This window comes from Lynx rufus, unplaced genomic scaffold (genome assembly GCF_022079265.1).
Source record: "Lynx rufus isolate CCGP_SWC_20201006 ecotype Redwood Valley unplaced genomic scaffold, mLynRuf1.p SCAF_4, whole genome shotgun sequence".
Lineage (NCBI taxonomy): Eukaryota > Metazoa > Chordata > Mammalia > Carnivora > Felidae > Lynx > Lynx rufus.
In genome coordinates, this window is record NW_025814856.1 from 250,756 (window position 1) to 277,048 (window position 26,293).

The 26,293-nt window shown below is 61.9% G+C and overlaps 1 protein-coding gene across 4 annotated transcripts in view; it reads right to left on the reverse strand.

Moving 5' to 3' along the window:
* AP3D1 (adaptor related protein complex 3 subunit delta 1) overlaps positions 1-26,293 on the reverse strand; it is a 37,277-nt gene that overhangs the window by 7,195 nt on the left and 3,789 nt on the right. For all 4 annotated transcript variants that reach the window (XM_047094826.1, XM_047094825.1, XM_047094828.1 and 1 more), the window contains exons 2-24: positions 18,180-18,275; positions 17,505-17,585; positions 16,090-16,170; positions 14,033-14,140; positions 12,458-12,587; positions 11,429-11,568; positions 11,209-11,282; positions 10,141-10,190; positions 8,901-8,950; positions 8,534-8,582; positions 7,424-7,569; positions 7,190-7,338; positions 6,889-7,119; positions 6,184-6,415; positions 4,950-5,095; positions 4,453-4,594; positions 2,876-2,947; positions 2,099-2,174; positions 1,422-1,624; positions 1,109-1,182; positions 846-1,026; positions 549-614; positions 98-214 (exon numbers count right to left, since the gene is read on the reverse strand). In XM_047094826.1, the coding sequence (XP_046950782.1) occupies positions 98-214; positions 549-614; positions 846-1,026; positions 1,109-1,182; positions 1,422-1,624; positions 2,099-2,174; positions 2,876-2,947; positions 4,453-4,594; positions 4,950-5,095; positions 6,184-6,415; positions 6,889-7,119; positions 7,190-7,338; positions 7,424-7,569; positions 8,534-8,582; positions 8,901-8,950; positions 10,141-10,190; positions 11,209-11,282; positions 11,429-11,568; positions 12,458-12,587; positions 14,033-14,140; positions 16,090-16,170; positions 17,505-17,585; positions 18,180-18,275 (2,694 nt within the window). The remainder of the gene's footprint in view (positions 1-97; positions 215-548; positions 615-845; positions 1,027-1,108; positions 1,183-1,421; positions 1,625-2,098; positions 2,175-2,875; positions 2,948-4,452; positions 4,595-4,949; positions 5,096-6,183; positions 6,416-6,888; positions 7,120-7,189; positions 7,339-7,423; positions 7,570-8,533; positions 8,583-8,900; positions 8,951-10,140; positions 10,191-11,208; positions 11,283-11,428; positions 11,569-12,457; positions 12,588-14,032; positions 14,141-16,089; positions 16,171-17,504; positions 17,586-18,179; positions 18,276-26,293) is intronic.

The following is a 26,293-nucleotide window of genomic DNA, read 5'->3' on the forward strand; positions in this document are numbered from 1 at the left end:
GGACCCCAATGACCCCCGTTCGCGGGATTCGGGAACGACCCTCTCCTGCACAGCCACGCGGCCACCCCACGAGGGCAGCCAAGGCACGCGCCCTCACCTTCTCGGGGTCCCGCTCATTGTCTCTGTCCTCGTCCTCGTCGCCTCGCTCCTCTCTCCTGGGCTCCTCGCCCCCTCCCTCAGGGGCAGCGGTGACGGTGTTCGCTCCAGGCTCTCCCTGCAGGAAGCCGGGCGGCGGGGCTCGAGGAGGCAACTGGCACCCGGGACAGGGTGTCCTCTGCGCCCCCAGCCCCGCATCCCGGCCCGGCCTCCCTCAGCACACAGGGCATCCGGTCGGCACCGAAGCGCAAGGCCGCCAGGGTGGAGAGGCGGCCGGGCCCGGCCGAGGTGCTGCAGGCGGGGCCGGGGGCCGTTCCTACAGCCACCGGCTGGGCCGGCCCCAACCTCGCCGGTCTGTGCGCCCACGCAACCTTGGGGCGGACAGCCCGGACGTGCACCCGTGTCTCCAGTGGAGGACCGGGTGGGGCCGGCACAGGCCACCGGGCTCTTACCGGGGCCGGGGCCGGGGCCGCGGCGGGCAGCGGGGCGGTGGACAGCCAGAAATCGAAGTCCTCGCCCTGGAACCACAGGAAGACGTGCCTTCGGTGAGGCAGCAACGCAGGCTCCAGAGGAGCACGGGCGGCGCCGCCCTGACCAGACGCGGCCGCTCCGGCTCCGCGGGGACCCGCGCACGGGGAGACCGGGCGGCACCTCCCGCCCTACCGGCACCACGGCGGGCCGGTGCGGGGCGATGTGGCGTTCAGCGTGGGGGGGCTGCGGGGTCCCTGCACCCGACTGCCCGCGCCCACCTCCTTCTCCTCCTTCCTCTTCTCCTTCTTCTCTCGCTCTTTCTCTCTGTGCTTCTTCTCTTTCTTCCTGGGCTTTTTGGTCTTCTTCTCCACGACAGGGACGTCCTCCTTTTCAGGGGACTTGGTAGTCTCGGCGTTTCTGTGTTTCTGGACGGGCAGCCTCTCGCTGTCGGCCAGGGGCCTGGGGGCAGGCGGGTGCGTCATGGCGAGCACTTGACGGGGACACAGGAAACAGGACGGCCCGGCTCCGCCCCCGTGCTTACCTGTCCAGGTCGACGTCCAGGGCCCTGTAAGGGTCGTTGGGGTCTTTGTCGTCCTCGTCGCTGGGGAGAGCGTTCTGAGGGGAGAGAGAAAGCGCATCCAGTCCGTCCGGCCTGAGCCCCCCGGAGTCTGCGAAGCCCCCTGCCCCCACGGGCACTCCGCAGGCAAGAGGTCGGGACGCCAGGGGCCCCCCGAGAACGCCAGTGACGGGAAGGCCCGCCCGAGCGTGGCCCCGGAGCGGCGGTGGTGCCCGCGGGATACCTGCCCGTGGAGGGAACCCGCTCCCCCCCCCCGTCGTGGCCCCAGCGGGCCGACCTCAGGCATCTCCTCGGTGACGATGTCCACCCGCTGCGCCGGGGCGATGTCCTCGTCGCTCTCTGTGTGCAGCGAGCTGTGGCGCCGCGGCTTGCCCCTCTTGTCCTTGTCCTTCTTCTTCCTCCGCCTCCTGTCCTTCTCCAGCCTCTGCCGGTGCTCCCTCTCCTCCTGCAGCTTCACGTACTGGTCCGACACGGGCATCCCTGCAGGCGTGCGCCCCACGGTGCTCAGCGCCACCCTGGCCCCGAGAGCCACGTGCGGGAGGGTGGCCCCTGGGGGCTCAGCAGGGCGAGCGGCCCACGGCCCACCGTGGTCTGCGCTAAAAGGGGGCGAGGGAGCTCACAGGGGCTGCCACCGTGGCTGCCCGGGAGCAGGCAGAGGCTTTCCGAGTGCGGACGTGCGGGCGCGCGGGGGTGGAGGTGGCGGTGGGGGCGGCGGTGGGGGCGCGGCAGGGTCCGGGGAGAAACGAGGCGGCGCCAGCATGGAGAGGCTGGGGCCCTTGGCGTGTACCCCACCACTCACCCTCCAATCTGGAACCTACTCCAGCCAAGGATGCAGGAGGGGGCAGGTCCGGGGCTGGTAAGGCTGGCCCTCGGCAGCATCCGGGACCCAGACTCGGGCCCCCACCCCCTCGCTCATGGGTTCCCGGGGCTCACACCGCCTGTGCAAATACTTGCCTGGCACTTTCAGGGGCACCGAGAGGTCTATCTGCACCACGGGGATGTGTTCCACTCCGGGCATGTCCTGGTACCGCTGGAGAAGCAAGCAGTGAGCGTTACCGGGCAGGACGCACGGACAGCCGGAGACGCCTGAGGTGGGGCCACGGCCCAGGATGACACACGCACGCAGCTGGCGGTGTGCGGGACCCCTGCAAATGCGACGGGGCATCCTGGGGAGCACAGCCCCCTAAAGACTGGGGAACGGTCCGTCAGCACCAACAGGCACAGGGCCGAGGCACAGCTTTCTGTCTGGGTCACCTACTTCGAGTTAGAAAAGCAATGCAGCCCGAACCCCCCGCGAGCGCTAAAATCAAAGTCAGACATCACAGGCGCTGGTGAGGGTGCACGCCGGGTGTGGGCCACCTCGGCCCCTCAGAAAGTTGAGCGGAGCCACGAGGTGACCCGGCAATCCCCACAGGAGGGCAACGGAGCACCCGTATGGAGCCGCGTCTACCGGGGGGAGCCCAGCGGGGGGAGGACACGGAGGAAGGCAGCAGGCACCACCTGGATTAAGATCTAGAACATTCTAGTCATGTGGAACACCCCACATCCACACCTGCTCCCAGGCCTTGGTGCTCAGACCCACCTGGCAGTTGGGCCACGTGGACCTACTGTGACAACCAAACACGGGCCTGGAGCTGGGGGCCCCTGGTGTCCTCTCGAGAGCGGATGGGGGCACTGTGGGGCTCGGGGGGAGGGGAGTGTCTCTCAAGGACGACTTGGGGCCAGCCTCACCTTTTGGGGAGATGGGGAACTTTTGATGTAGAAAGGGTTGTTAGCCTGTTCCTGCTTCCGGGCTTCTCGACGCTGCAGGGACAGGATTCGAAGTGCAAGTCAGTGAATGCACGTGGAACAGACCCTCCCTTCCAGGTACGGACTGCGTCTATGTTCCAGGCCCCAGGCGGGCCCGGAATGCCCCAGTACTTTACTGGTGGCCCTTGACCAATAGGGAGACCGCAGCAGGAACAAGTGGGGAGACAGCAAGAGCTCAGAAAAGACCCCTGGATGTGGAGATGGCCTTCTGTTTCAAGGATGTGAGCTCAGAGAGGTTGGGTGAGCTGTCTGAGGTCGCTCAGTAACAAAGAAGAGCTGAGCTGGGGGTCAGATCACACTGCCTGAAGGCTCAGCCTGCAGATGGGCAGGAGGAGAGCAGGACAGGCCACGAGGGGACCCCTTATTTCAGGACGATAAGGCATGGTGTGGTGGGAGCTGAGGGCATGCAGTATCTCTGGACTTTCCTGAGCTGTCTGAATGCTGCGTGTTGTTATAAAACCCTCCACCAGAGGGGCGCCTGCGGGGCTCAGTGCGTTGAGCATCTGACTTCGGCTCAGCTCACGATCTCACAATTCATGAGTTCGAGCCCCGTGTCAGGCTCTGTGCTGACAGCTCAGAGCCTGGAACCTGTTTCAGATTCTGTCTCTCTCTCTCTCTCTCTCTCTGCCCCTCCCCCACTCACGCTGTCCCAGTCTCTCTCTCCCAGCTGGATAATAAACATTAAGAAGAAACTTTTTTTTTTTAAGCTTTATTTATTTTTGAGACAGAGAGAGAGAGAGACAGAGCGTGAATGGGGGAGGGGCAGAGAGTGAGGGAGACACTGAATCGGAAGCAGGCTCCAGGCTCCCAGCTGTCAGCACAGAGCCGGACGCGGGGCTCGAACTCACGGACCGCGAGATCGTGACCTGAGCCGAAGTCGGACGCTTAACCGACTGAGCCACCCAGGCGCCCCAAGAAAAAACATTTTTTAAAGTAAAATAAAATCTTCCAAGGGCGCGGCCTGGGTGGCTCAGTCGGTTAAGCGTCCAACTTTGGCTCAGCTCACGATATCACGGTCTGGGAGTTCGAGCCCTACGTTGGGCTCTGTGCTGACAGCTCAGAGCCTGGAGCTGCTTCAGAGTCTGTGCCTCCCTTTCTCTCTGCCCTCCCCCGCTCACGCACATGAGCACATGCACTCTCTCTCTCTCTACCCCCAAAATAACCATTAAAAACAGTTTTTTTTTAAATAAAAGACAATAAAACCCTCTACCCGGAAGGCACGAGAGAAACCCCCTGCATGCCAAACCAGGCCCCATGACTCTCTCTGAGAAGCTCAGGTCTTAAGAGAAACCACTTCTCATTTACACAAAACCCAACCCAGACCTCCCAGGTTGGCTCAGTGCTCCCCTGAGGGTACTGGGACAAAGCTCAGATCGGACAGGACAGGAACGTGCTCAGCCACCTGGGGGCTCAGGGTCCAGGGTCTGCTCTGAGCGAGGCCGTCCGCCCCGGAGGCCCCAGTGGGAACAAAGCCCGGCCTCCCCGCACCCGGTGCTCACCCGGGCCAGCTCCTCCTCCTCTGCCTCCGGCTGCCGCTGCTTGGCATGGCGCTGCTCCTCGTCGTGGAAGATGGCCTTGGGCTTCTCGTCCTCAGACTCGCTGTCCGAGGGCGGCTCATTGATCCAAGCGTCCAGGTCCAGGCTATAAGATGCAGGGAGGTCACAAGGCAGCTCCAGCCCGAGTGCCAGCCTCGCACGCTCATGGGGCAGATGAGACAGGGACACCCCTGTCCTCTCGGAGACGAGGACGCAAAAGCTAGGCCGCCACTTGAGATCATGGCTGCCCAGTGAGAGTCTACGGGCCCCTCGTGACCCTCCTTGTGTTCTGGGGACCCCGTGCCGGCTCATCATACCCGGTATCTGTAGGCAAGGGCTGCCCCGTCTACTTCCGGGGGGCGGCAGCTGGGACAGGGACACCAGTCAAGACCCCACTAGGGTTCTCTCACTGCTCTTCCTGCCATCCTGGCCCATGTCCTCTGACAGGCCGCGCAGCTCACCCTTCAGGAACTGGAACCTTCTTCTGCGCCTTGGGAGCCACTGGGTTCAGCTCTCCAGCAAAGAGGGCACTCACTTCTTCTGCTACCGGCACGTCCTTGGCCTGAAGCTTCTGGATGTGCTTGACCAGCTGCAAGACGCAGGACGCCTGAGGAGACCACAGGGGAGTCACAGTTTGGTCACGGAGGACTGGCCCTGTAGGCCACTTAGCACCCTAATGCATTGCCCAGCCCAGGAGAGTGGCTGCCTCTCGTCTGACCCTACTGAGAACATCTAGAAGGCACCGAGAGCAGCACAAGAGTGGGCTCGGTTAAGTGTCCAGTTTCAGCTCAGGCCCTGATCTCAAGGCTGGTGAGTTCAAGCCCCACATCGGGCTATCTGCTGTCCACATAGAGCCTGCTTTACAACCTCTGTCCCCTCTCTCTCTGCGCCCCTCTGCTGTGCGCATGCGCTCTCTCAAAACAAATAAACGTTAAGAAAATATACACGTGTGTACGTATACACCAAAGGCACCAAGAGAAGCCACGGGCCGCAAAGAAGCACCCGGGGAGGAAGATACCAGCCCTGGCCGCCGTGTCAGTCTGCAGGAGACAAAGAATGAAACGGGCCCCCAAACAAGACGGAGTCACAAGCAGAGACAGCACCGTCCTCCGAGACCCAGACAACCCGAAACGGCAGCTTCCAGGAGGCACCGGGCGCCGCCGTGCTGCCCGTCCTCTGCGGACTCCGACCTGGGACTCGGCTCGAGTGCGGCTCCCAGCCTGACGCAGGGCTCGAGGCCGGGGCACTGAACGCTTCTGTGAGGTCTGGATAACTGAGAGCCCTCCGCTGCCCCCGGGGCACCAGAAACGGCCACCCCGAGCTCCCTCCCACCCGCCTGCCATATGCAGCACGTGCCAGACCAGTCTCCCCGCAGCAAGCAGCCCGGTCCCCGGCCACCCGCCACCCCACCCAGGAACCTGCTGCCAACCGGCTTGATTCCGATACTTCCCTTGCAGGCCGGCACCTCCCACTCGTTCTTTCTCTCACGACCTGCCCCCTTCTCGCTGCACTCCACCCGCGGAGGACCAACCGGGGCCTCCCCCGCCGCGGGGGCCCAGAACCTGCCCACATCCCCGGGGCCGGGAGGGAGCCCCGGAAAGCAGATTTCTCCAAGATGCCCTCTGGGAAAGGCGAAGGCGGCCACAAACGAGAGACACAGGCTCTTCCGGAGGCAGACCCCCGAGAAACGCTCACCCGCTCCTGGACCTCCAGGTCCGCGCTCTGCACAAACTGGGGCAGCCGCTCCACCATGAGCTGGGTGACGTCCTGGGCCGCCTCCGGCTCCGCCGTCTGCTCCTTCTGCTGCAGGATGGACGCGTAGAGCTTGACCACGTTCTGCACGTACACGGCCTGGATGTGGCCGGGTAGGGTGGTGACTTTAGGCCGCAGCATGGCCTCGAGGGTCTGCTGGGGCTCCTGCAGGTGCCTGCGGACAAGAAGGGCCTGATGAGCGGGCCGCCCCGCCACAGGGGTCACGTGGGCGCTCCCCCATCCCCAGGCACCAGGGCAGATGGACAGGACTCTAGGGAAGAACCCACAGCAACGACGGGACGACGACGGAGTAGCGGCACAAAAAAAAAAAAAAAAAAAAAAAAAAAAAAAAAAACCCAAAACAAAACAAAACAAAACGAAAAGAAAACAAAACCAGCTCGACAGCATCGTTGCAGCGACAGAACATCTGCGGCTGCGACGGGCAGGGAGGAGAGGACACTGGAGAGAAACCCCGTCACCCCGGGCCACGCCGTGACTGGCTCCTCGCTGGGGCTCGTGGTCGGAAATGTGCACTTAAAGCCGCGCTGTCCCCAGAGACAGCGGCCCAGGAAGGGGGCCCTGGGGCAGCCGCCAGGGAACCGGGGACGCGGGTCGACCGGCACGCCTCTCCCTGGGGAGCGCACTCACTCGGAGAACTCCCCGCAGATCCAGGCGGCCGCGTAGAGCACCTCGCAGATGCCGTTGCGCTGGGTGCTGCTGGCCACCAGGTGGGCGCTGTCGAGCAGCGCGGACATCTGCGACACGGCGAACTTGCGGATGGCCTTCACGCGGATGGCCACGTCCAGCATCTGCGCGGCGATGAGGTGGCCGTGGCGGGTGCCTTCCAGCCGGGTCAGCTCCACCAGGACGCTGATGTACCTGCGGGAGGGAGCCCTTGAGGAGCGCGCCCCGCGCCGGCGCCCGCCCCCCGGGGCTGTGGGGCACGGACCACTGGAAGTTGGTGATGTGCTGATAGTTGCACTGGCTGCAGATGTCGATGATCTTGGTGAGCAGCTCGTCGCGGTAGGTCGTGCCCTCGGCCTTGTCCACGTGGCTCATCAGCTTTTTGACGATCTCCACCAGGTTCTTCTTGGACACCTGGGGGGAGGGGAGGAGCCGGTGAGGGTGGAGCCCGGGGATGGGTGTGGGGAGCGGGGAGCACACACCGGGGCGGGGCACACACCATTCCGTACAGGAGGTCGAGGGCCCGCAGGCGGATGGACTCATCCTTGTCGTCCAGACACTGCAGGACGAGGTCCTTGTGGGCCTGCACGGACTTGGGGTGCGTCCTGAGGATCTTGGACATGGCCAGCAGGCCCAGGTATTTCACTGCGGAGACGGCGAGACACCGTTAGCACGGACGCGCCTTCACAGCCCTCGGGGCCTGTGCGGAGACAGCGACGACGTGGACGCCGCCAGGACGGGCCGCACGCTGGCCCCCGGGTGTCCTCAACAGTGGGCGCTGCAGGCCAGGTGACCTCCTGCACGCCGGGCGCCACTGTCTCCCCCTGAGCAACCCACACACGGGGTCGCCGAAGCAGGGCAGTGAAGCGCGGGCCTCCACGGGCCAGGTCCCAACAGAGCCTGTTTCTGTAAAAGCCTCGCGTGAGCACGTGGCCCGTGGTCACGACGGTGGGGGCGACGGGGCCCTGTCTGGCCCTTCGCGGGACAGGTCCGGCAGCCCCTGCTGCCAACAGATCTGGACTGAAAACGTGGAGCCAGTGCTCCCGGGCCCTCAGGAGCCTCTGACGCTCCGGTCCGGGCTCCGGGGCGCGTGACAGGCCAGAAGCCCTGATGGAGCATGTCTACAGAACACGCAGGCGCACGAGCAAGGCCAACGGGGGAGCCAGCCCCCCTGGACGGTCCCGGGGAGGCCTCAGGCAGGAGACATCAGTGCCGTCCGGGCCTCATCCTGCAGCTCTCCTCTGACCCCCCGACTGCGTCTCCCCAGCAGCCCCCTCAGCTCCACGCTGGAACTGGGGCTCAGGGACCTCGCCCGGGTCGCACCTCCCCAGGGGCGTGGGCACACGACCCACAGTCTCAAACTCCGCCAGCTGAACGCGGGAGGGGCCGTCACCACTGAGTCACACACTGAGACGGCGGCGCACGAGGGCAGCGGGCAGGGGCTGCGGCCAAGCGGAGAAAGACTGGCTTCTTTAAAACGCTGCCGAAGCCCGCGGCACCCCGCGCACACTGGGGGGCACAGTGGAAGAGTCCCAGCGCCTGTGCTCGTGCGGGATCGAGAGCCCCAGCGCCACACAGGCTCCGGGTGGAGGTACAGAGAGGAACTCACGGTTCTGGTCGGAGTCTTCTATCAATATCCTCAATTTCTGGACACAGAGCTGCAGAGGGGAAGGCGACAGTGGTCACGCCTCTGAGACAACAGTGAACCCATGACCCCAGGCCTGCCTCGCGCCCTGGTCCCGCTCACAGGTCCTGGGACCAGGAGGGGCAGGGGGACACCCGGCTCCACTCCACGCGGCAGGAGGGCGGCCTGTGGGCTCCAACCGGGACATAGTTTGGGGACCGCCCACGTACACACTCCAGGGGCACGAACGTGTGCTCCCCTTGCTCCCTTGTCAACTCCACAGACGCGCGCTGCACAGGGCCTGGCGCAGGGCACGACGCGTCGGGATAGTCAGGGGGGTGGGGGGGCGTACCTGGATGCTGGCGCTATGGTTCGGCATGCCGGAGGACAGGGAGATGAGCACTGAAACAGAAAACCTCGTCTCAGGGACTCGCCGGTCCTCACCCCACGTCCTCTGGGGGCGTTGTCGGGGCGCCACACAGCACGGGCACGCCTGGCACTCTCCCAGGACAGGCCGGCTGATGAGACCGCGTTTGGAACCTGACTCCGGGGCTCCCGCCGCCCTTGCCGGCAGGGGGCTCGTGTCCCGGGGCTGTCTGTGCAGACACGAGGTTTGCGCCGAGGACCTCCTCCCCTCCTGGGGTCTGGGGTCTCCGCCCGAGCCCGGCAGAGGCGCCTGCTGACCGACCCCCGGTGAGAACCTGGGCGCTGGGTCTCTGTGGCCAAGAACACAGAGAGCCCCGAGGCAGGCACCCCCGTCCAGGGAAATTTCCAGAGCCTGCTCCACCCCCACCTGAGACCCACGACCCTGCAACGTGCCAGGCCCGCCCTGGCCTACTCCTCCCCGATCTCCTGCCCGTCACCAAGGATAGCTCTGATCCTGCCACACCTCGGTTTCCCCCGTCGACCCCTCCAGACACAGAGAAACCTCTCCACGTTCTGCGTTGGCTGCCTCTGGGTGCCAGCCTACCCCAATGCCCACCCGCCCGCCCTCCCTTTCTACTAGCGTCACTGAGCCTCTGAACACCCACGGCCCACGCAGTTCCAATCACAAAGTGCGGACCCCGGGCCAGCCTCCTGTGAGTGAATTTCAGGCTGTCCCCGGGGCTGTGAGGAGGGACCAGAAGGCTGCCTTCCCAAAAGCTTTGGCCAGATAATCAGGCAGAGAGCAGGTGAACCCATGGGCCACTACATCCAGGAACAAGTGACCCAGACGGCAAACTAGGACACGGCCAGCCGGGCTGGGGGCGACTCTGGCTCCGCCAAACACAGCAGGTGGAGGGGCAGACGCACCCCCCAGCGCTCTGTGTGGCCCGCAGCCGGACTCCAGCCAGGGAAGCGCCTTCCGATCCCGCCCGGTGAAACCTTCCCGTGGTAGGTTCTGTGCTCGAGAGTTCACGGGGGACGGCACGGGGCCGGAGCCTCGCTCTAGAATACTCAGGAAGGAGAGTCTTGCTGGCAGGGGAGGTGCATGGCCGAGGGCGGCAGGACGCGGCACTGGAGGCCGGAGGCGGGCAGGGGCCCTGGGCGCATGTGTCCCACGGCCGGTTGTGGCCCCCGGGGGTCCCGATGGGGGAGGGCGGGCCCCTCACCTGCGATGACGGTGTTCACGCACTCGTACAGAAGAGACATGGCGGATGTGCTGGCGGAGGAAGAGCAGAGGGTGAGGACTGGGAGGCCCGAGGCGGAGGCAGGCCTGGTGGCCCCGCACGCTCCCGTCGCCTGGGTCCGCGGCAGTCCTTGGGGGACACTAGCCTCCCTTTCTAACTGCCGGCGGTGACCTCTGATGTCCCCAGAGCCCGTTCTGTGATGTCCGTGAGGGAATGCCACCTGCCCTAAATGTCTCTCCGGACCTGGGACGGCCCCCTGCCCCGCCTCAGGGGCCCACACACAGGTGGGCACAGCACAGACGTCCGTGGCCCCAGTGCTACCCCTGGGGGCGTCCAGTACGGCCCAGGGTGACACCCAAGGGCAGGCACCAGGTGCGTCTACTCCACTCTGACATCCTCCGAGGTGACGCTCTTGATCCCGAGTCACCTAAACCTGACAGCGTGGCCGCCACCTGTCCCAGAGAACAGGGGCCATCAGCCCGTCCACACCATCGTCACGAGACTCATGGCTTCCTGTTAATCCCCTCTGAAGACCACAGAGCCGCACCACATGCAAAGATGCCTGTCGTTTAAAACCAAAGATGCTCTGAGCCCAAGGCCTCACGCAGGGCACGTGGCGCTAGGTCTGATGTGGCCACAAAACCCCCGTTCCTCCCGCCGCCCATCCTCCCAGGTCCCCTGGAGAGATCTCTGGTGCCATCTGCCACTCAGCGTCCGTGATTCAAGCACAGGCACCCAGAGTGGAGTGGGAGCTCTTGCAACATTCCGGAACTGGCCAGAGACCCAGCCAGACGGCCAGGGCCTACTGGTGAGCTAGGGGTCTTCCCTCCTTTTGTTTTCACTGGTGCTGTTTCCAAAACGGATTCACAGCCCCCAGTGTCCCGGGAGGGCCGGCACGAGCCTCGGTGGCACAGCTCACGGTCCGGAGCCAAGTCCCATGGCGTGTGTTTGCTTCCTGCCACCAAGACTCTCCCCGGGTCCCCCCGAGGGCCCAGAGGGGGCACAGGGCTGCATGCCGCAGACGAGGTCACGTGGGGGTCGAGGGCTCACCTGTGGATCAGGTTGGTGAGAGGCTCGATCAGCTTCTTGCCCAACCGTGGCTCCAAGGGGGTCAGAGCACCAAACTAGGGACGACAGAAGCCGGGGGGTCACTCGTGGCAGGAACAGAACCGTGCGGACTCCGACCCGCGCCCATACGCCCAGGGGACTCCTAGGACACGCCGGGGCCGTTTTGTGTGGCGAGGAAGGGAAGGTCAGGAGGGATACTTGCCAGTTTGATAATCTTGATGAGGACCCAGTTGTTGGTTGAGGAGGTCATCAGCTTGAAGAACAGGGGGGCAAGGGAAAGGTAGTTTTTGGGGTTACGCCTGGCCAGTTCACAGATGACGTTGACTGCGGCCGACTGGACCCCTGTGAAATAAGGGGGTGTCCCATCAGCAAGGGAGTCCCTCTGCAGCAGTTAAGAGTCTCAACAACACGGGGAGGTACAGCCTTCTCGAGGAGGGGCGTCCTCCTCAGGCTGGTCCCCCCAAGCGCAGGGAGCCCTGCTCTGTGCCTGGCACACTGCCCATCACCTGTGGGCCGGGTTGAAGTACCAGTCACGTCAGGGTTAGGCTCCCAGTGGCCAAGGCCAAGGCAACAGACACGGCCCGTCGCCTGAGTCTGTGGGCTGCTCCCCTGCAGGTCCCAAGGAACTCCGGGCTCAGGACACCCACCACGCCTGCCGCCTCGCTCCTACTTTCCTGACAAAACTTTCCACGGCCTGTGATTCTCCTGAAGACAAGGCAGGCTCTCCCGAGAGACAAGCTGGGACCCGCCTTGTGTCACAGAAGCCACCTGACACCGCTCAGCCTGGGGAGTCCTCAACGAGGGAAGGATTTGTAGAGGACAAGTAGGCACGAGCCCCGTGGTGGGGACCGGGGCCAAGACACCGGCATCAAGTCATGAGCGCTAAGGTGTGAACAGACAGCGGGCACTCCCCAGTGTGGGGACGGCGGGGGTCTACTGAGAGGCTGGAAAAAGGGCAGCCCGGCGGCAAGGGGACCCGCAGCACCCAGAGCTCGGCGCCTAAACCCCACACCAACAAACGGGGCCAGGCTCCTTGGAGAAATGGCGGGTTCCAGGCCAGAGCGTGGGAAGCAGGTGCCAGAAGGGAAGGAGGCGCCGTCTGGAGAGATCCCAGGACGCGAGACCGGGACCCAGTGCCCCTTCAACGCTTTCCCTGCAGCTTCCTGCACCAGGGGCTCACAGATGCCACGGAACCCCGCGCCCCCAGCCACCCCCTCGCCACTCGACAAACCGGGATCGGGGTCCTCCAGCTTCTCCTTCAGGCGGGGGAACGCGGGGCGTAGGGACTCGGGGTACTTCAGGAACACCTTGTACATGATCAGGACAGCCTTCTTCCGAATGTACGGCTTGGTGTGCGACATCTGCAGGGACACAGGTCCGGTCAGCCTCCCCGCCACACCGCTACTCTCCCGGCGCCGGCCCTGCTCACCTCCCCCGCTGCCCCTGTCGCCCTCCCCGCACCCACCCAGCTCACCTGTCCTGCTCACCTGTCCCGCATCTGCCCGAGTCTCCCCTCCATCACCCGAAGGAAAGCCCTCTCTCCAGCTCATCTGGTTTCTGGCCTCCAAGCCAGGCCTGCTCACCTGCTCCACTGCCCCCAGCCCAGGGGTCACATGATAGTGTCGTGGACAGAACTGAAACCTGCTTCCCTGTGCCTGTGACCCCAGGTCCGCCCTCCGGAGGCTGAGACCCTTGTCATACACTGGCTGGAACCCGATGAGGGACAGAGGGACGGGGCCCTGAACTGGAAAGCAAGCCTCTGCCTCACGAGCCTCCAGCTGCCGAGGCCCGTTCCCACAGCAGGGCCCCCTCCACACGTGACCGTCTCGGACTCTCGTCCTTTCGGGACTCCGCTCTGGCCAGAAAGGCCTCCTGCCTGCGACACGCACGGGCCCTGGCGACCTTGCCCCGAGAGAGCTCCCAGCCCCACGACCCAGCACCATCTGGGCCGGAAGGGCAGAACTCTTGCTCCGGCTCTCGAGAGCCACCAGGGACACGATGTGAACAAGTGGGCGGGGCCGAGTGTGGGCAAAGTCAGTTACGACCGGGCCAGCTGCATGGGGCAGGGCCGAGGCGCACCGGCCCCCGTTCTAGAAGCTGCTGGCACACACAGTCTGAGACCACAGGCTGAGACTGATCCATCCACACGGCAAACAGGCTGACCTGGACGGACGGACCCGTCCGGGGGGAACGCAGCCGCCCTTCTGCTCTGCCCAGATAAAACCGGATGGGAAAAGGCCTCCCAATTAGCTGAAGATTCAGGTGTACGGCTGGTGCCCCTGAGGACCACGATTTCTAAGAGGACATCTACGTTTTGGAATGATGCTCCAACAGCCTAGAGAGGAGCCCTGGGTGGGGTCCTGGCCCTTCAGGTGGACCAAACCACCGGAAGTCAAGTTGTGGCCAGAGGAGAACACGGCATCAGGGGTGGAGTCGGAAGAACCACGCTAGCCACGTGCGGGGCCTGATGCCACAACCGCCACTGCCACCACCGGGCAGGGAGGCGCTAAGTGGCAGGGACGCGCCGGAAGACGTGGGCGCTCGCCCCGGGCCCCGGGCAGGGCCGGTGAAAGAAGGTGACGAAGGGATGTGAGGGTGGACACAGCCGGAGCCCGGGGCCCCACCGGTGAGGGGGTGGGGGACACGGCAACCCGGTTCCCCGTGTCTTCCGGGGGAACCCGGCCCACTCCCACGTGCCCGAGTGTCCCTGATGTGACGGTTAACCTCCATTTTCCAGGCACCTGGACGGACCAAGTCACGTCACGGGGCAAAGGCCAAGGGGGGTCGGGTACTCTCGCAAACTCACCAGTGTCATGATGTCGTTGGCCAAGTCTCTGGCAAGATCTGGGGTAACAAAACAGGACAGGCCAGTCAGTGCAACGCCAGTGTCGTACTGGCTGGGGCTGCTCAGGTCCTGGAAAGGGAAGGAGGAGGGTCAGCGGGCAGGTGCCACCCGGGCATCACGGGCTCCCGGCCCGCAGTCTGGGGCTGTGCCTGTCTGAGGAGTAGCGAGCAGCAGCCCATTCTGGGACTGTCCCCGAAGAGCTGGGACGGTGGGAGAGCCGTCCCCGCCCCGCTGGGCACAGAGGCCCACGGCGGGCACCGCCCTCCGCACAGACACAGCCCGGCGTCCCAGGGCCGTGACCACAGGCGGGGCCGAGCCTGTACCAGTGCCCGGCTCGCGAGCTGCCCGCCTGTTCGTGATCCCCGACGTGAGGGGAAGGCACGTCCGGCCGGCCCTAACCGCCCCTAACCGCCCCCCAGGCCTGCGGCGGGGGTCCCCAGAGCAGAACCAGGGGCCACTCCTCCGGCCCCGCCCAAAGGCACGGCACCTACGGCCCAAGGCTCGTGTTTCGGGCGGGCAGCCGCCAGAGGCCTCTGGTTACACAGCGCAGAAGGGCCCGGCCTCCACGCCAGGGAAGCATCGTCTGTGCCAGAAACCTGCCCTGGGGATGCTTTCCTAAGGAACCCCCCAAACCCCATCTATACGTGGTAAAAACAGACTGAGAAGCATTTTAGGAGTTGACCTTCCAGACTGTGAGGACAACCTGAAGAGGCCAACTTCAGAAACCCACTCCAGCCCAGGCTGACGGGACGGAACCAAGGGGGAGCCCAGGCCCTGGACGGCCAGGCTCCTACTTCAGCGAGACTTACGCGGGGCTTTTCAGAGATAGAAGTTTCTGGGGAGGATGCCTGCGTCACCATTAAGTGGGAGGAGCCCCAGCCGAGGGGACGGGGGTGGGGCCGGTCTGCGGAAGCCGTGTTTCAGAAGTCACGGGTTTATTTAAATGACACACGTAGGGGGGCTCAGTCGGTTCAATGTCCAACTCTTCATTTCGGCCCAGGTTGTGATCTCATGGGTTTGTGAGATCAGGCCCCATGTCGGGCTCTGTGCTGACAGCAGAGACCTAAGCGACCCGCCTCTAGCACATGTCCACGCGGAGATGTCTGAACGGAGGTCCTTACAAAGGGGTGGGTGGGGGCACGGCTGCGTCCTGGCACTGGGCCAGAGACCGTTCTCGCCGGGCGGGCGGGCTGGCGCCTGGCGCTCCAAGCAGCCGGAGCCACCCCCCCCCCCCCGTAGGCTCCCCCAGTGGCCGCTCCCAGCTGGGCTTGCCCCTCGAGGCCCCGTGGCGTCCGCTTCCGCCATGCAACCTGACCACCGCTACCTCCTCACGACCGCGGGCTCGCGTGCTCAGACTAGTGGCCTGGCCCACGCCAAGCGCCCACACACACCCCGGCCAGGAGCCCGGCCCGGGTCACTGGGTGCCCCTGCGAGGGCGACCGCAACTCACGGGGTCCGGCCCGCAAACCCCACCGCCGGTGAGCTCTGCCTCTCCCTGACACCCCCTCACTACTGCACAAAAGACGCTCGAAGCTCTGAGGCCGAGGAAGAAAGTTACCACTCGGTGATCTTCGAGACTAAGACACAAAAACTTACACATGACTGAGATGTGTACGCAGCGTGACTAAAAGGGCCCGCGGGCAGGGAGGCCCCCGCGGGAAGGGCGTGCAGCCTCGAGGAGCACTCCCAGAGGGACAGGGTCCTGAGACAGCCCTCCAACTCCCAGAGCCCCCCCCCCCCCACTGGGGCAGGGAAGGGGGACGTCTGGCAACCTCCAGCCTCGCCACTGCCCGAGGGCAGGGAGACGGGCCCGCCACACCACTCCTGGGCGTCTCCTGCCGATGCCGTGGCCACATTCACGAGCCATGGGCTTGCGAAGGGGGTCACGACAGCGAGAGCTTGTGGGCCTCGCTGCTTTCGACTCGCCGCTCGTTCGGAGCAGCAGAAAAGCCAGCGTGGAGGATACTACGGGGACAGGGTGACTCGAGGGCACTCGGTGAGGGCCAAGGACGGCCTACCTTGCGGATCTGGTTCGTCGTCAGCATGATGACGTCAGTCCCCTCGTGAAAGCACTGGGAAGCAGCGAGGTAGCCGATCCGCTGTGAGTCAGACACAGGGCGTCACACACGAGGCAGGGGCCGGGCGCCCTGGGCAGAAGCCCCCAGGCCGCCCCCCGAGCTCTGTGCCAAGCAGCCCCCTGGTCGGGCAGTGACAGCCTGCAGCTGGCCGCGGGAACACTGGTGGGCGGGTGCCAGAAAGTCATTCTAGGAGGAGGAGGAGGAGGAGGAGGAGGAGGAGGAGGAGGGGGAGGAGGAAACTGCTCCTGAGTTCCAGACCCGGCCTTTGAAATGCAAGTTCTCATGAGGTCGGCCAGACCAGGCCAGACCAGCTGGTCCTCTCCCCAGCACGTGTCCTGACAGCCTCCTGGGCAGCCAGGAGCGCCCTTGACGCTCGAATCCGTAAGTCATCACAAGCACTGGGTTTTCCTAGCACTCGGGTCCCTCTGCCAGGCTGACGCAGACACCTACGTCACGCTGGCACACGGACGAGATGCTCTCGTACACGTGCAGAGCGCCTCCCGATTTTGGCAACACAACATGTTGTTTCTTCACCGAGAGTAACCCGTGGGCGGGATGACGGTGTCCTTCAGAGGGAGCGCGGGGCTGACCCAGGCAGTGACCCTTAGGCGGGCGCGAGGCCCGGGGGACCTGGAAATGGTCTCAGCTGCCCGGCTGGTGAGACCCCAGGAAAACTACGGAATGCCCTCAACTGGGCCACACAGACGGCCGATCGTTTTTCAGAATATTTATGAGTTACGGTATCGAGTGAGGAGGCAGCGCTCCAGATCCCTCACAAGCCGGACCCCTGCGAGGTGAAGGAAAACGCTCAGAAAGGACCATGAGGCCCTGGGGCCAGGTGACAAGTGGTGGCCTCTGTGCAAGACCGTCAGCGCTTTCTCGTTTTTTGGACGGTTACACATTTATCTTCACTGGCGTTAAAAAATACAGGGCGCCAGGGTGGCTGAGTCAGTCGAGCATCTGGCTTCAACTGAGGTCATGATCTCACGGTCATGGGTTTGAGCCCCGCATCTGGCTGGCTGCTGTCAGCTCAGAGCCTGCTTCAGATCCACTGCCCGCCCCTCCCCCGTGCACACGCTTTCTCTCAAAAATAAACACTAAAAATAAGATACGCAGACATAATCCTACGGACCCTTCATTTCACTGACATTCCTCGAAGTTGAAAAAGGAAATCACACAAATGGCGTTAACAAATAACGTGACAAACGTGAGCTAGTGATGTTTGAGGCGTGGAGGTGTGATTGGAACAGGCCGCTCGTGTCCCACACTCTGTTTCTGCGTGGCCCCCGGCCACGGACACCCTCACCCTCCGCCACCACGCGGTTCGGGTCTCAAAGCAAGCTCGCCCGCCTCACCTTGAACGTGAACTTGGAGGCGCTCATCACTTCTATGATGTTGAAGGCAGCCCAGCTGATGTCATAGCCCAACATTTGTAACTGTTAAGAGACAGGCGCAGTGATTTTCACTCACACGCCGAGGCTTGAGCCCCAACGTCCAACATTCTGTCTCAGCTCCTATAGGACCGCCACACGCTTCCCGAACAGGCGGGCCTCTCCACGCACACACCCCGGGGCATTTCATTTCTTCTTCTGACGGGCTTGCCTTCCCATTGAAAACCACAGGACCACGTTAATCACAAACACAGGATGAGGGCCTGTGGTTGAAATACTCGCGTCCAGGAGTACTGGTTAAAATTCCCCACACCCCCAAAGCGACGAGGCGCCCCTGGCAAGCCTTCCACCTCCCTTCTGACCAGCAGAGGGGCCAGAAGAGGGGGGCCTGGCCCAGGCCAGGCGGGGCCCGCCATGCCCCGAGCCCCAGGGTCGTCGCGGCGTGCCTTCCCTCAGCTTTGTGCCAAGGCCGGCCCCTGGAGCTGACGGTGTCCATGTCTGGCAGGCGGGTAGAAGCGGACGGTGGACGGATAAACGGGTGGACAGAAGGACGGATGGAGGGATGGTGGAGTCTACAACCAGCCTGACGGCGTCGGGGTTGGGGGGGCTCCGCCCGAGCAAACGGTCCGCGGTACTTACGTAGGTCAGCTTGCAGACCGCGTTGGCTTTTACTGCAATGTTGTCTTGCTTCAGCTCTTGCTTGATTTCATCAATGCACTGAGAGATATACTTTGCCTACAAGGGAAGCAGACAGCGTTGGAAAATCGCAAGCGTCTACAACGGTCAAGAAAGCAGGCAAACGCAAGAGGCCGCCCGCCGTGCGATTCCGCTGCCGTGAAACACCCCGAGCTGGCACATCCACACACACAGGAAGCAGGCTGGTGGGTGTCGGGGGCTGGGGAGGGGGGCTGGGGTGACACAGTGCTCTGAAGCTCACTGCGGTGACGGCTGCCCGACTCCTGAACGCACCGGCGAGAAACTGCACGGGTGACTCGTACCGCACGCGAGCGTCTAATAGAGCTGGCACTTAAAGAAGCCGCTTCGGCAAGACGCCCGGGGGTCCCTCAGTCCTGAGAGGACACGACGACGGTGAGAGCCGGACTCCCCGCCACGGAAGCAGGTGCCGCAACACGTTATTCCATTTTCGCAACTTGTGTGCACAGCTGACGTTTCCCTTCTCTTTCTTTTTAAGCACTGTCTGCACTCAACGCGGGGCTTAACTCACAGCCCCGAGACCAAGAATCCTATGCCCTCTTCTCATTGAGCCGTCCAGGCGCCCCCTAGCGGTGGTTTTCTGTGTCGCCACGCTTTAAAAGTTAAAAAAGAACTTCGACACAGAACAACATTAAGACACGGGGTCCTCTAGTTTTAACAGCTCGCACTGAGACTCGCACAAGGCCCGGAAGTAACCCCCAGGTCCCGCCGTCCACCCGCTGACGCCGGCTGCTCGACACCCAGCTCTCCCGTCCGGTCCTGCCCTGGCGGCAGCGAGCTCGTCTGGGCGTCTCCGTGGCGCCCGCTGGCTTCTCTCAACGGGCACCATGTCGGGGCTCGTGCCCGCGGTAGCACAGGGTCTGTGCCTTGCTCTGTCTCCCCCCCACACACGTAGGCCACCTCGTGTTTATCCATTTGAAGGATGGACACTTGCAAACTGCCCACTTTTTCAACTCCAGGAGTCACGCCGCAGGGGTTGTGGGGACACGGTCTGAGGACTCCCTTGGGTTTCCTTGCTGATTCAGCACGTCTACCACTCAAACGGGCTTGACCCGAAGCAGTACTGACACACGAAGTCAAGAGCCACTGGCGTTCCCCCCGGGGGGGGGGGGGTGCAAGGCTCCTTTTCACCCCTGCCCCGAAGAGGCCTCAGAGAGGTGCCACGAAGCGAGTGGCCACCGCGGGGCTCGGAACGAGTTTGTCGGGTCAGTGCCCCAGCCCCGCACGTGCCCAGCACTCCATGCAGCACGAGGAGCCTCCCGTCTGTTATATGGCCAGCAGCAACCACCGCTAGGATGTGCCCAGTTGGGCACCTGCCGGCAGGACTCAGTGGTCAGCCCCTGGATGCCGTCCCCAGGGTGACCGCATCCCGAGAGACCAGGGTGGCAAGCCCATGGCGGACTCCTGCTCCAAGTGTCCTGTGTGCTGGCCGTGCACCCTGCACTCCCGTCCCCCGAGGCCACACCCCGCTCGGCCCCGAGACGCTCCTCTGCCTGAAGCACGGGCTCCTGGGGACAGGAGCCATCGGAGCCCTCTGTCAGCCAGGGAAGAGCTCATGAATATTTCACGATGAGAGTTGGTGCAATGGAGCAGATGTCACTGTATCCTTCCAACAGGCTTCCAGTTACTAAATCCCACTTGGGAATCTTCACTTGCTGTCCCTGCACGCAGATGGCCCTTCCTGCATCCTGGATCATGGCCGTTAACCATTTAAAAGGGGAAAAAATAGGGGGCTGTCTGGCTGAATGGGTGGGGCATCCAACTCTCGATCCCAGGGTCGAGAGTTCAAGCCCCACACTGGGTGTGGAGCCTACTCTGAATGAACGAATGAACAAAATGGAAAGGACAGGCAGACAGTGACAAGTGTGGGGGGACTCACGCTTACGCACGGAAGACGGGGCCAGGTGATGGCCCGGCAGCGCTCCCAGGCGCGCACTCAAGAACGGGGGGGCTGACCGTGCAGTGGCAGGACTCGTGACGGCCCCCAAGCACGAACTCAAATGTTCTGCTGCTGCTGACGCATTTGCACACAGTCTAGGGACCTCCCCGCCCCAGCTTTCGGGAGAGCCAGGCAGAGTCCACTTCTGCCAGAGTCCACTTCTGCCATCAGTCCCAGGCTCCCCCAGGTACGGCTTTAAAACGACGATCTGGAGACAAAAGCACCGGGTAATGTCTCTCCTGGCTTTTATCTCAAGCACCCCACAGAGCAGCCAAGGCCTGGGGCTCCTGGCTTCCAGAACCAGAACACAGGGCAGCTGCCACTCAAGGAAGGAAATCCCAGGGGGAGGGGGACTGGTGGGGGGGTGACGCTGCCCACACGCTAACATAGAAACTCAGCCCGAATCCGAGGCTGACCCCAGAGCTAGGCACGCACGGCACGTTCCAGCTAAAGCAAAAAGAAACGAACACACTGCACCGGCCCCCTGCCCACAGCGAGAAGGGCAGAGCTGGAGTCTCAGCCCAGACAACAAGCTAACTGCCCCTTAAAGTAACCCTGCCCCCCAATCAACACGCCTCTGAGAAGATAACACAGTCTGGAGCCTCCAAAAACGTGTCAGTCACAACGTCCAGGATTCGGTCTGAAGCTACTCAAAACAAGAAACAGGACCATGTTACCTGTACCCAAGAAAAAGAGACGATCCACGAACACTGGCCTTGAGGTAGCCCAAAGGATGGGATTAGCACACGAAGGTTTCAACTCGGCCACTATGACCGTGCTCCCAGGAACCAGAAAAAAGGAGGCACTCACAAAGAAGAGGAGGAGGACAGATCTCAGCAAACACAAGTGGTATAAAATAAGCCAGCGGAGGTTCTAGAAAGATAATTTCTGAAACAAAGAATGCACGGAACGGACTGAAGGGCAAATGGGAGCTGGAGAGAGAAGTCAGTGCATTTGGAGGTGCGACAATAGTAACCGTCCGGTCTGAAGGGGAGAAAAGTTCGAGAAAAGAGAGGCAGAGCCCCAGGTCTGTGGGACGAGAGCGCGCGGCAGGACAGGCATGTAACCGGTGTCCCAGGAAAGGAAGGGTGGGACAGAGAACACATCTGAAACGAGAACGGCTGAAACTCCCCCACACATAGTGAGAGATGTACACGTACAGGTTCAAGAAGTTCAGCACCAACCAACAGAAAACTAAAAGAAAACCACACCCACACATCCCCAGGTCAAACGGCCAAAAGCTGAAAATGAGGAGAACATCTTTATTTCTTTATTTACTTAGGTAATCTCCATGCCCAACGTGGGGCTCAAACTCGCAGATCAAGAGCCACGTGCTGCACTGGCTGAACCGGCCAGGCCGATGACATCTGTCCCCGCACCTCGGGGCACTCCCGGGGGGAGGGACACGTGAGCCTGCTTGAACTGGAGCTGTGGGCACAGAGGAGGCGCCCGGCTCGCGGCCCGCGCACCTGGGAAAGGCAGGGAGGTGACGAAGGACCGGAGAGCACGTGCTCACGCAGGAGGATTCAGTACTGACCTCGAACGGGGTCGCAGCAAGCCGAAGGAAGGAAAGCGGAGCCCCGTGGCCACGTTAATCTCTCATTTACACGCAACATCACTAACAAGGAACAGCCTGGTCAGGGTGGGCGGGCGGATCGGGATCTGCGTCCAGACAACGCTACTAAAAACATACGTTAGGGGCGCCTGGGTGGCTTGGTCGGTTAAACGTTGGACTTCGGCTCAGGTCATGATCTCGCCGTCTATGGGTTTGAGCCCCGCATCGGGCTCTGGGCTGATGGCCCGGAGCCTGGAGCCTGCTTCAGATTCTGTGTCTCCCTCTCTCTCTGCCCCTCCCCTGTTCATGCTCTGTCTCTCTCTGTCTCAAAAAATAAATAAACGTTAAAAAAAAAATTTAAAAAAAAATAATAAAAACATACGTTAGAAAGAGCTTAAAGCCTAAGGTACGAATAGCTACGTATCCTTGACGTTTAGTAAAAAAGAAAGAAATCCGAGGGGTGAGCATGATTCGGACTCTCAAACAGCAAACCAAGCACTGAAATGGACGATGCCCTCTCTGCACCTTCTTCGCTAGAGAATTTAATTTCCAACAAAGGACACAAACTTCCCTTCTACAGGACTCCTCAGGTCTATTGTAAGTAGCCATTTCGACCCTGGCCACCTAGCAGGATTCCCTGCAGCACTTTCTCCCCATAAACGCACTGCTGGCCCCATTATCGACATCCCCACCCAGCACCGAACGTGACGAACCACGGTCCACAGCGGACACGAGGTCACTCCTGGTGCGGCACACCCCGTGGGTTCGGACGAATGTCACGGACACCTGCCCACCACCACGGTGTCGTCCGGAGTAGACCCACGGCCCCGAAATTCCTGTGCTCCCCCCATTCACCCTCCCCCACCCCGGCAGCCGTGCCTCCGTGGTCCTGCCTTGTCCAGAACATCCTGGACTTGGAACCACCCCGTGTGTCGCCTCCTCAGCCTGGCTTCTGTCACCCAGTGCTGTGCGTCTGAGGCTCCTCCGTGTCTCTGTGCGGCTCGATGGCCCGTTTTTAGTGCCGGATGGGCCACGGTCTGTCTGTCACCTGCGTGGACCAGTTCGTCCATCCGTTCACCTGCTGAGGGGGCAGCACACTTGCTCCAGCCCTTGACGTTTTCACAAGGTTCTCTGGACTGTCCCAAACACGTCAGCTCTGTCCGCGGGCCCCACTGGCTCCCCGGCTCAGGGTCTTGGAGCCCACACCACCCTGTCCACGAGCGTGAGCCCCGGGCCCCTTACTGGCTGAGACCCCCAGAGCCTGGCATGCACGGGATGCTCCGCCGGAGTGTAAATCAGTGTTCCGAGCCACTCGAGTTTCTCAGAGCAGAAAATGTCAAGTCCTCACGACAACTGGGACAGGGTGGGGACGACTTTCTCCGCCTTATGAAGAACAACCAGGGTGCTGACCACCATCACCATCATTTCGATACGTTTTAACCCCAAAACGTAGGAAAAGTCGGTTGGGAAACGAAGGAAGCTGTTCTACCGACCACACTCGCGTGTCAGCAACAACTCAGGACGCCACGCTAGCGTTCTGCCCTGGACGGGCTCCAACGCCCCTGCGGCCAAGAGGAGCCGCGGCAACCTCGGGGAAGGCCTCCCGCGACGCCCCAGACCCACTCAGTCCCAGTAGCTGGAGACAGTGTGACTCCGGCAGCCTCCCAGCCCCACCCCTCTCCCCTCCCCCACAGCCAGCCCCCAGCACCCCCCCCCCAACCCTGCACACACAACAGGTGGTGCGTGGCGGCCAATCATGGTCATTCCTGTCACCTTCATGGCCCGCGTCACCCTCGGCTCTCACACAGGACAGACGACCAAGGGGCACCAAGGTCCACCTAAGGGGCAGGAACGCTATTCAAAACGCTTTGATGCAAATCCGTGAAGACAGAAGCAGATCCAGGAGGCTGGGGGAGGGGGTGGGGAAGTATCTGTAGATGCACACCGGTTTCTTTTGGGTGTGACGGAAATGTCCCAAAGTGACATTGTGCTGACAGCTATGCACCGTTTTTTGGCGACAGAGAGACAGAGAGAGGCAGAGGAGGATCCACGCTCAGGGTGGAGGCTGACACAGAGCTCGATCTCACAACCACGACACCATGACCTGAGCCGAGATGAGCCGGAGCAGCGGCCAGAAGCCGGCGGCAGGGAGCTCGGTGCAGGCAGGAGCAAGCGCCGGCAGGGACACGAGTTGAGGTGATAACTCACCAGCAAAGAGTTCACTCAAAGAACTTCAGGCAATTACGTTAACTGAACCGCGTAACGTGCTATGTGCCATCACCCCGCAACTTACGAGGATGAGGAGCAAAGCAAATCTGGAAAGCACACCCTCTGCGTCTGCCCGCGAACAGTCTTCCTCGACTGCCACACGCAGGGTGGGTCCCCGCACGACCCGGACCCGGCTGTGACGCCGTCAGGTGGCCACACCGCCTGGTCAGTACAGACCCCGTCCACGTGGTCACCCGCACTCTGAATGACCCCTTCCTCTCGGGCCCGGCTAAGGTGCCAAAGCGGCACAGGGAACCCAGGGAAGCACCCGGTCGTGGCCGGGTCACGGTCACGTCTACCAGTCGAGTACGTAACAGAGGGTGTGACAAACGACAGACACACACAGGGAGGGCTCCAGGAGGGTCCCGAGTGTAGGAGTGGGCCAGCCGCCGCGTCGCCCTCCCAGCACGGGGATGCTTTCACCAAGACCCTCCCCCAACACACAGTCTGGAGAGGTTTGCAGAGGCGTCGTCACCCAGGCGGGATAGGTCGTTAATTCAATCCCTGGCCCATCTCCCCTCCCAGAAGATGGCCCACCCGGGAGCCACCAAGTCATCTCATTAGGACGAAAGTCACTCCTGTCACCCAGGAAATGCCGAGAGATCTAGGAGCTCAGGGTCAGGAACAGGGTCAGAGACCAAAAAATAAACGAGGATGTTCCCAGTACTTTTATTGCTTACGAAATTACAAAGATTTTAGAAGCTCTGCCTAGAGCCAGGGATGAGGACCAAAATATATATTTCCTCTTTTTAAATTAAATTTTGTTTAACGTTTATTTTTGAGAGAGAGAGAGAGTTGCACACAGCATGCAAGCAGGGGAGGGGCAGAGAGAGAAGGGGGGAGACACAGAATCCGAAGCAGGCTCCAGGCTCCAAGCTGTCAGCACAGAACCCAACGCGGGGCTCGAACCCACAAACCACAAGATCATGACCTGAGCTGAAGTCGGACGCTCAACCGACTGAGCCACCCAGGAGCTCCGATCTCCTGTATCACAATACCACAAGGTCCAACAACATGGTGACAATGTGGGAAACACAGGATGCCCGGAAAAAGGGAAGAACGTTAGGGAATTCAGGGAGATTTTTCTTATCAGTTTGGGTCAGAGATTCTCCTGGGCAATGTCTGGGGACATCTGTGGTTGTCAGACTGAGGGTGCTCCTGGCCTCGAGTGGGCGGGGCCAGAGATGCTGCTCAACCCCCACAGAGTCTGGGCCAGCCCCCCAGAAAATGATCCAGTCCTGAATGTCAGCAGTGCCGAGGGAGAGATCCTGATTTAGGGTAATGACCAATGTTATTAAAGAAAAGGAAAAAAACTGGGGCACCTGGGTGGCTCCGTCGGTTACGCATCCAACTTCAGCTCAGTTCATGATCTCATGGCTTGTCGGTTCGAGCTCCGTGTCGGGCTCTGTGCTGACAGCTCAGAGCCCGGACCCTGCTTTGGATTCTGTGTCTCCCTTGCTCTCTGGGCCTCTCCCACTTGTTCTCTCCCCCACCCCCCCAAAATAAACAAACATCAAAAAAAAAATTTTTTTTTAAAGAAAGAACAGGAAAAGAACTCAGTTCAAACTTCGTATCTTTATTCTCCCTACAAGTCATTAAAACAAAAGGATTTCTCACAAACGGAGTGCCTGCCCTGGGCCAGACGAGATACGTGCTTCAACAACAGTCCCAAGACCAGATCCCATCTTGGTTCTACATGCACCTCACAGCCTGACGGGTCCCACAAACCTCCTGGGCTGAACCCCAGGAAACTGCCATTTTTGAGATGAGAAACAACAGAATATGAGCTCTTGCATACAGTTCAGCCTTTTTTTTTTTTTTTTAACGTTTACTTATTTTTGAGACAGAGAGAGACAGAGCATGAACGGGGGAGGGTCAGAGAGCGGGAGACACAGAATCTGAAACAGACTCCGGACTCTGAGCTGTCAGCACAGAGCCCGATGCGGGGCTCGAACTCACAGACCGTGAGACCATGACCTGGGCCCAAGTCGGCCACTTAACCGACTGAGCCACCCAGGCGCCCCAGCCTTTTTTTTTTTAATGTTTATTTATTTTTGAGAGAGAGAGAGAGACACAGGGTGAACGGGGGAGGGGCAGAGAGAGAGAGAGACACACACAGAATTGGAAGCAGGCTCCAGGCTCCCAGCTGTCAGCACAGAGCCTGACGCGAGGCTCGAACCCACAAACTGTGAGATCACGACCTGAGCTGAAGTCAGACGCTCAACCGACAGGAGTCCCCAGGCCCCTACAGCTCAATCTTAATCCTAGGTTACGTCT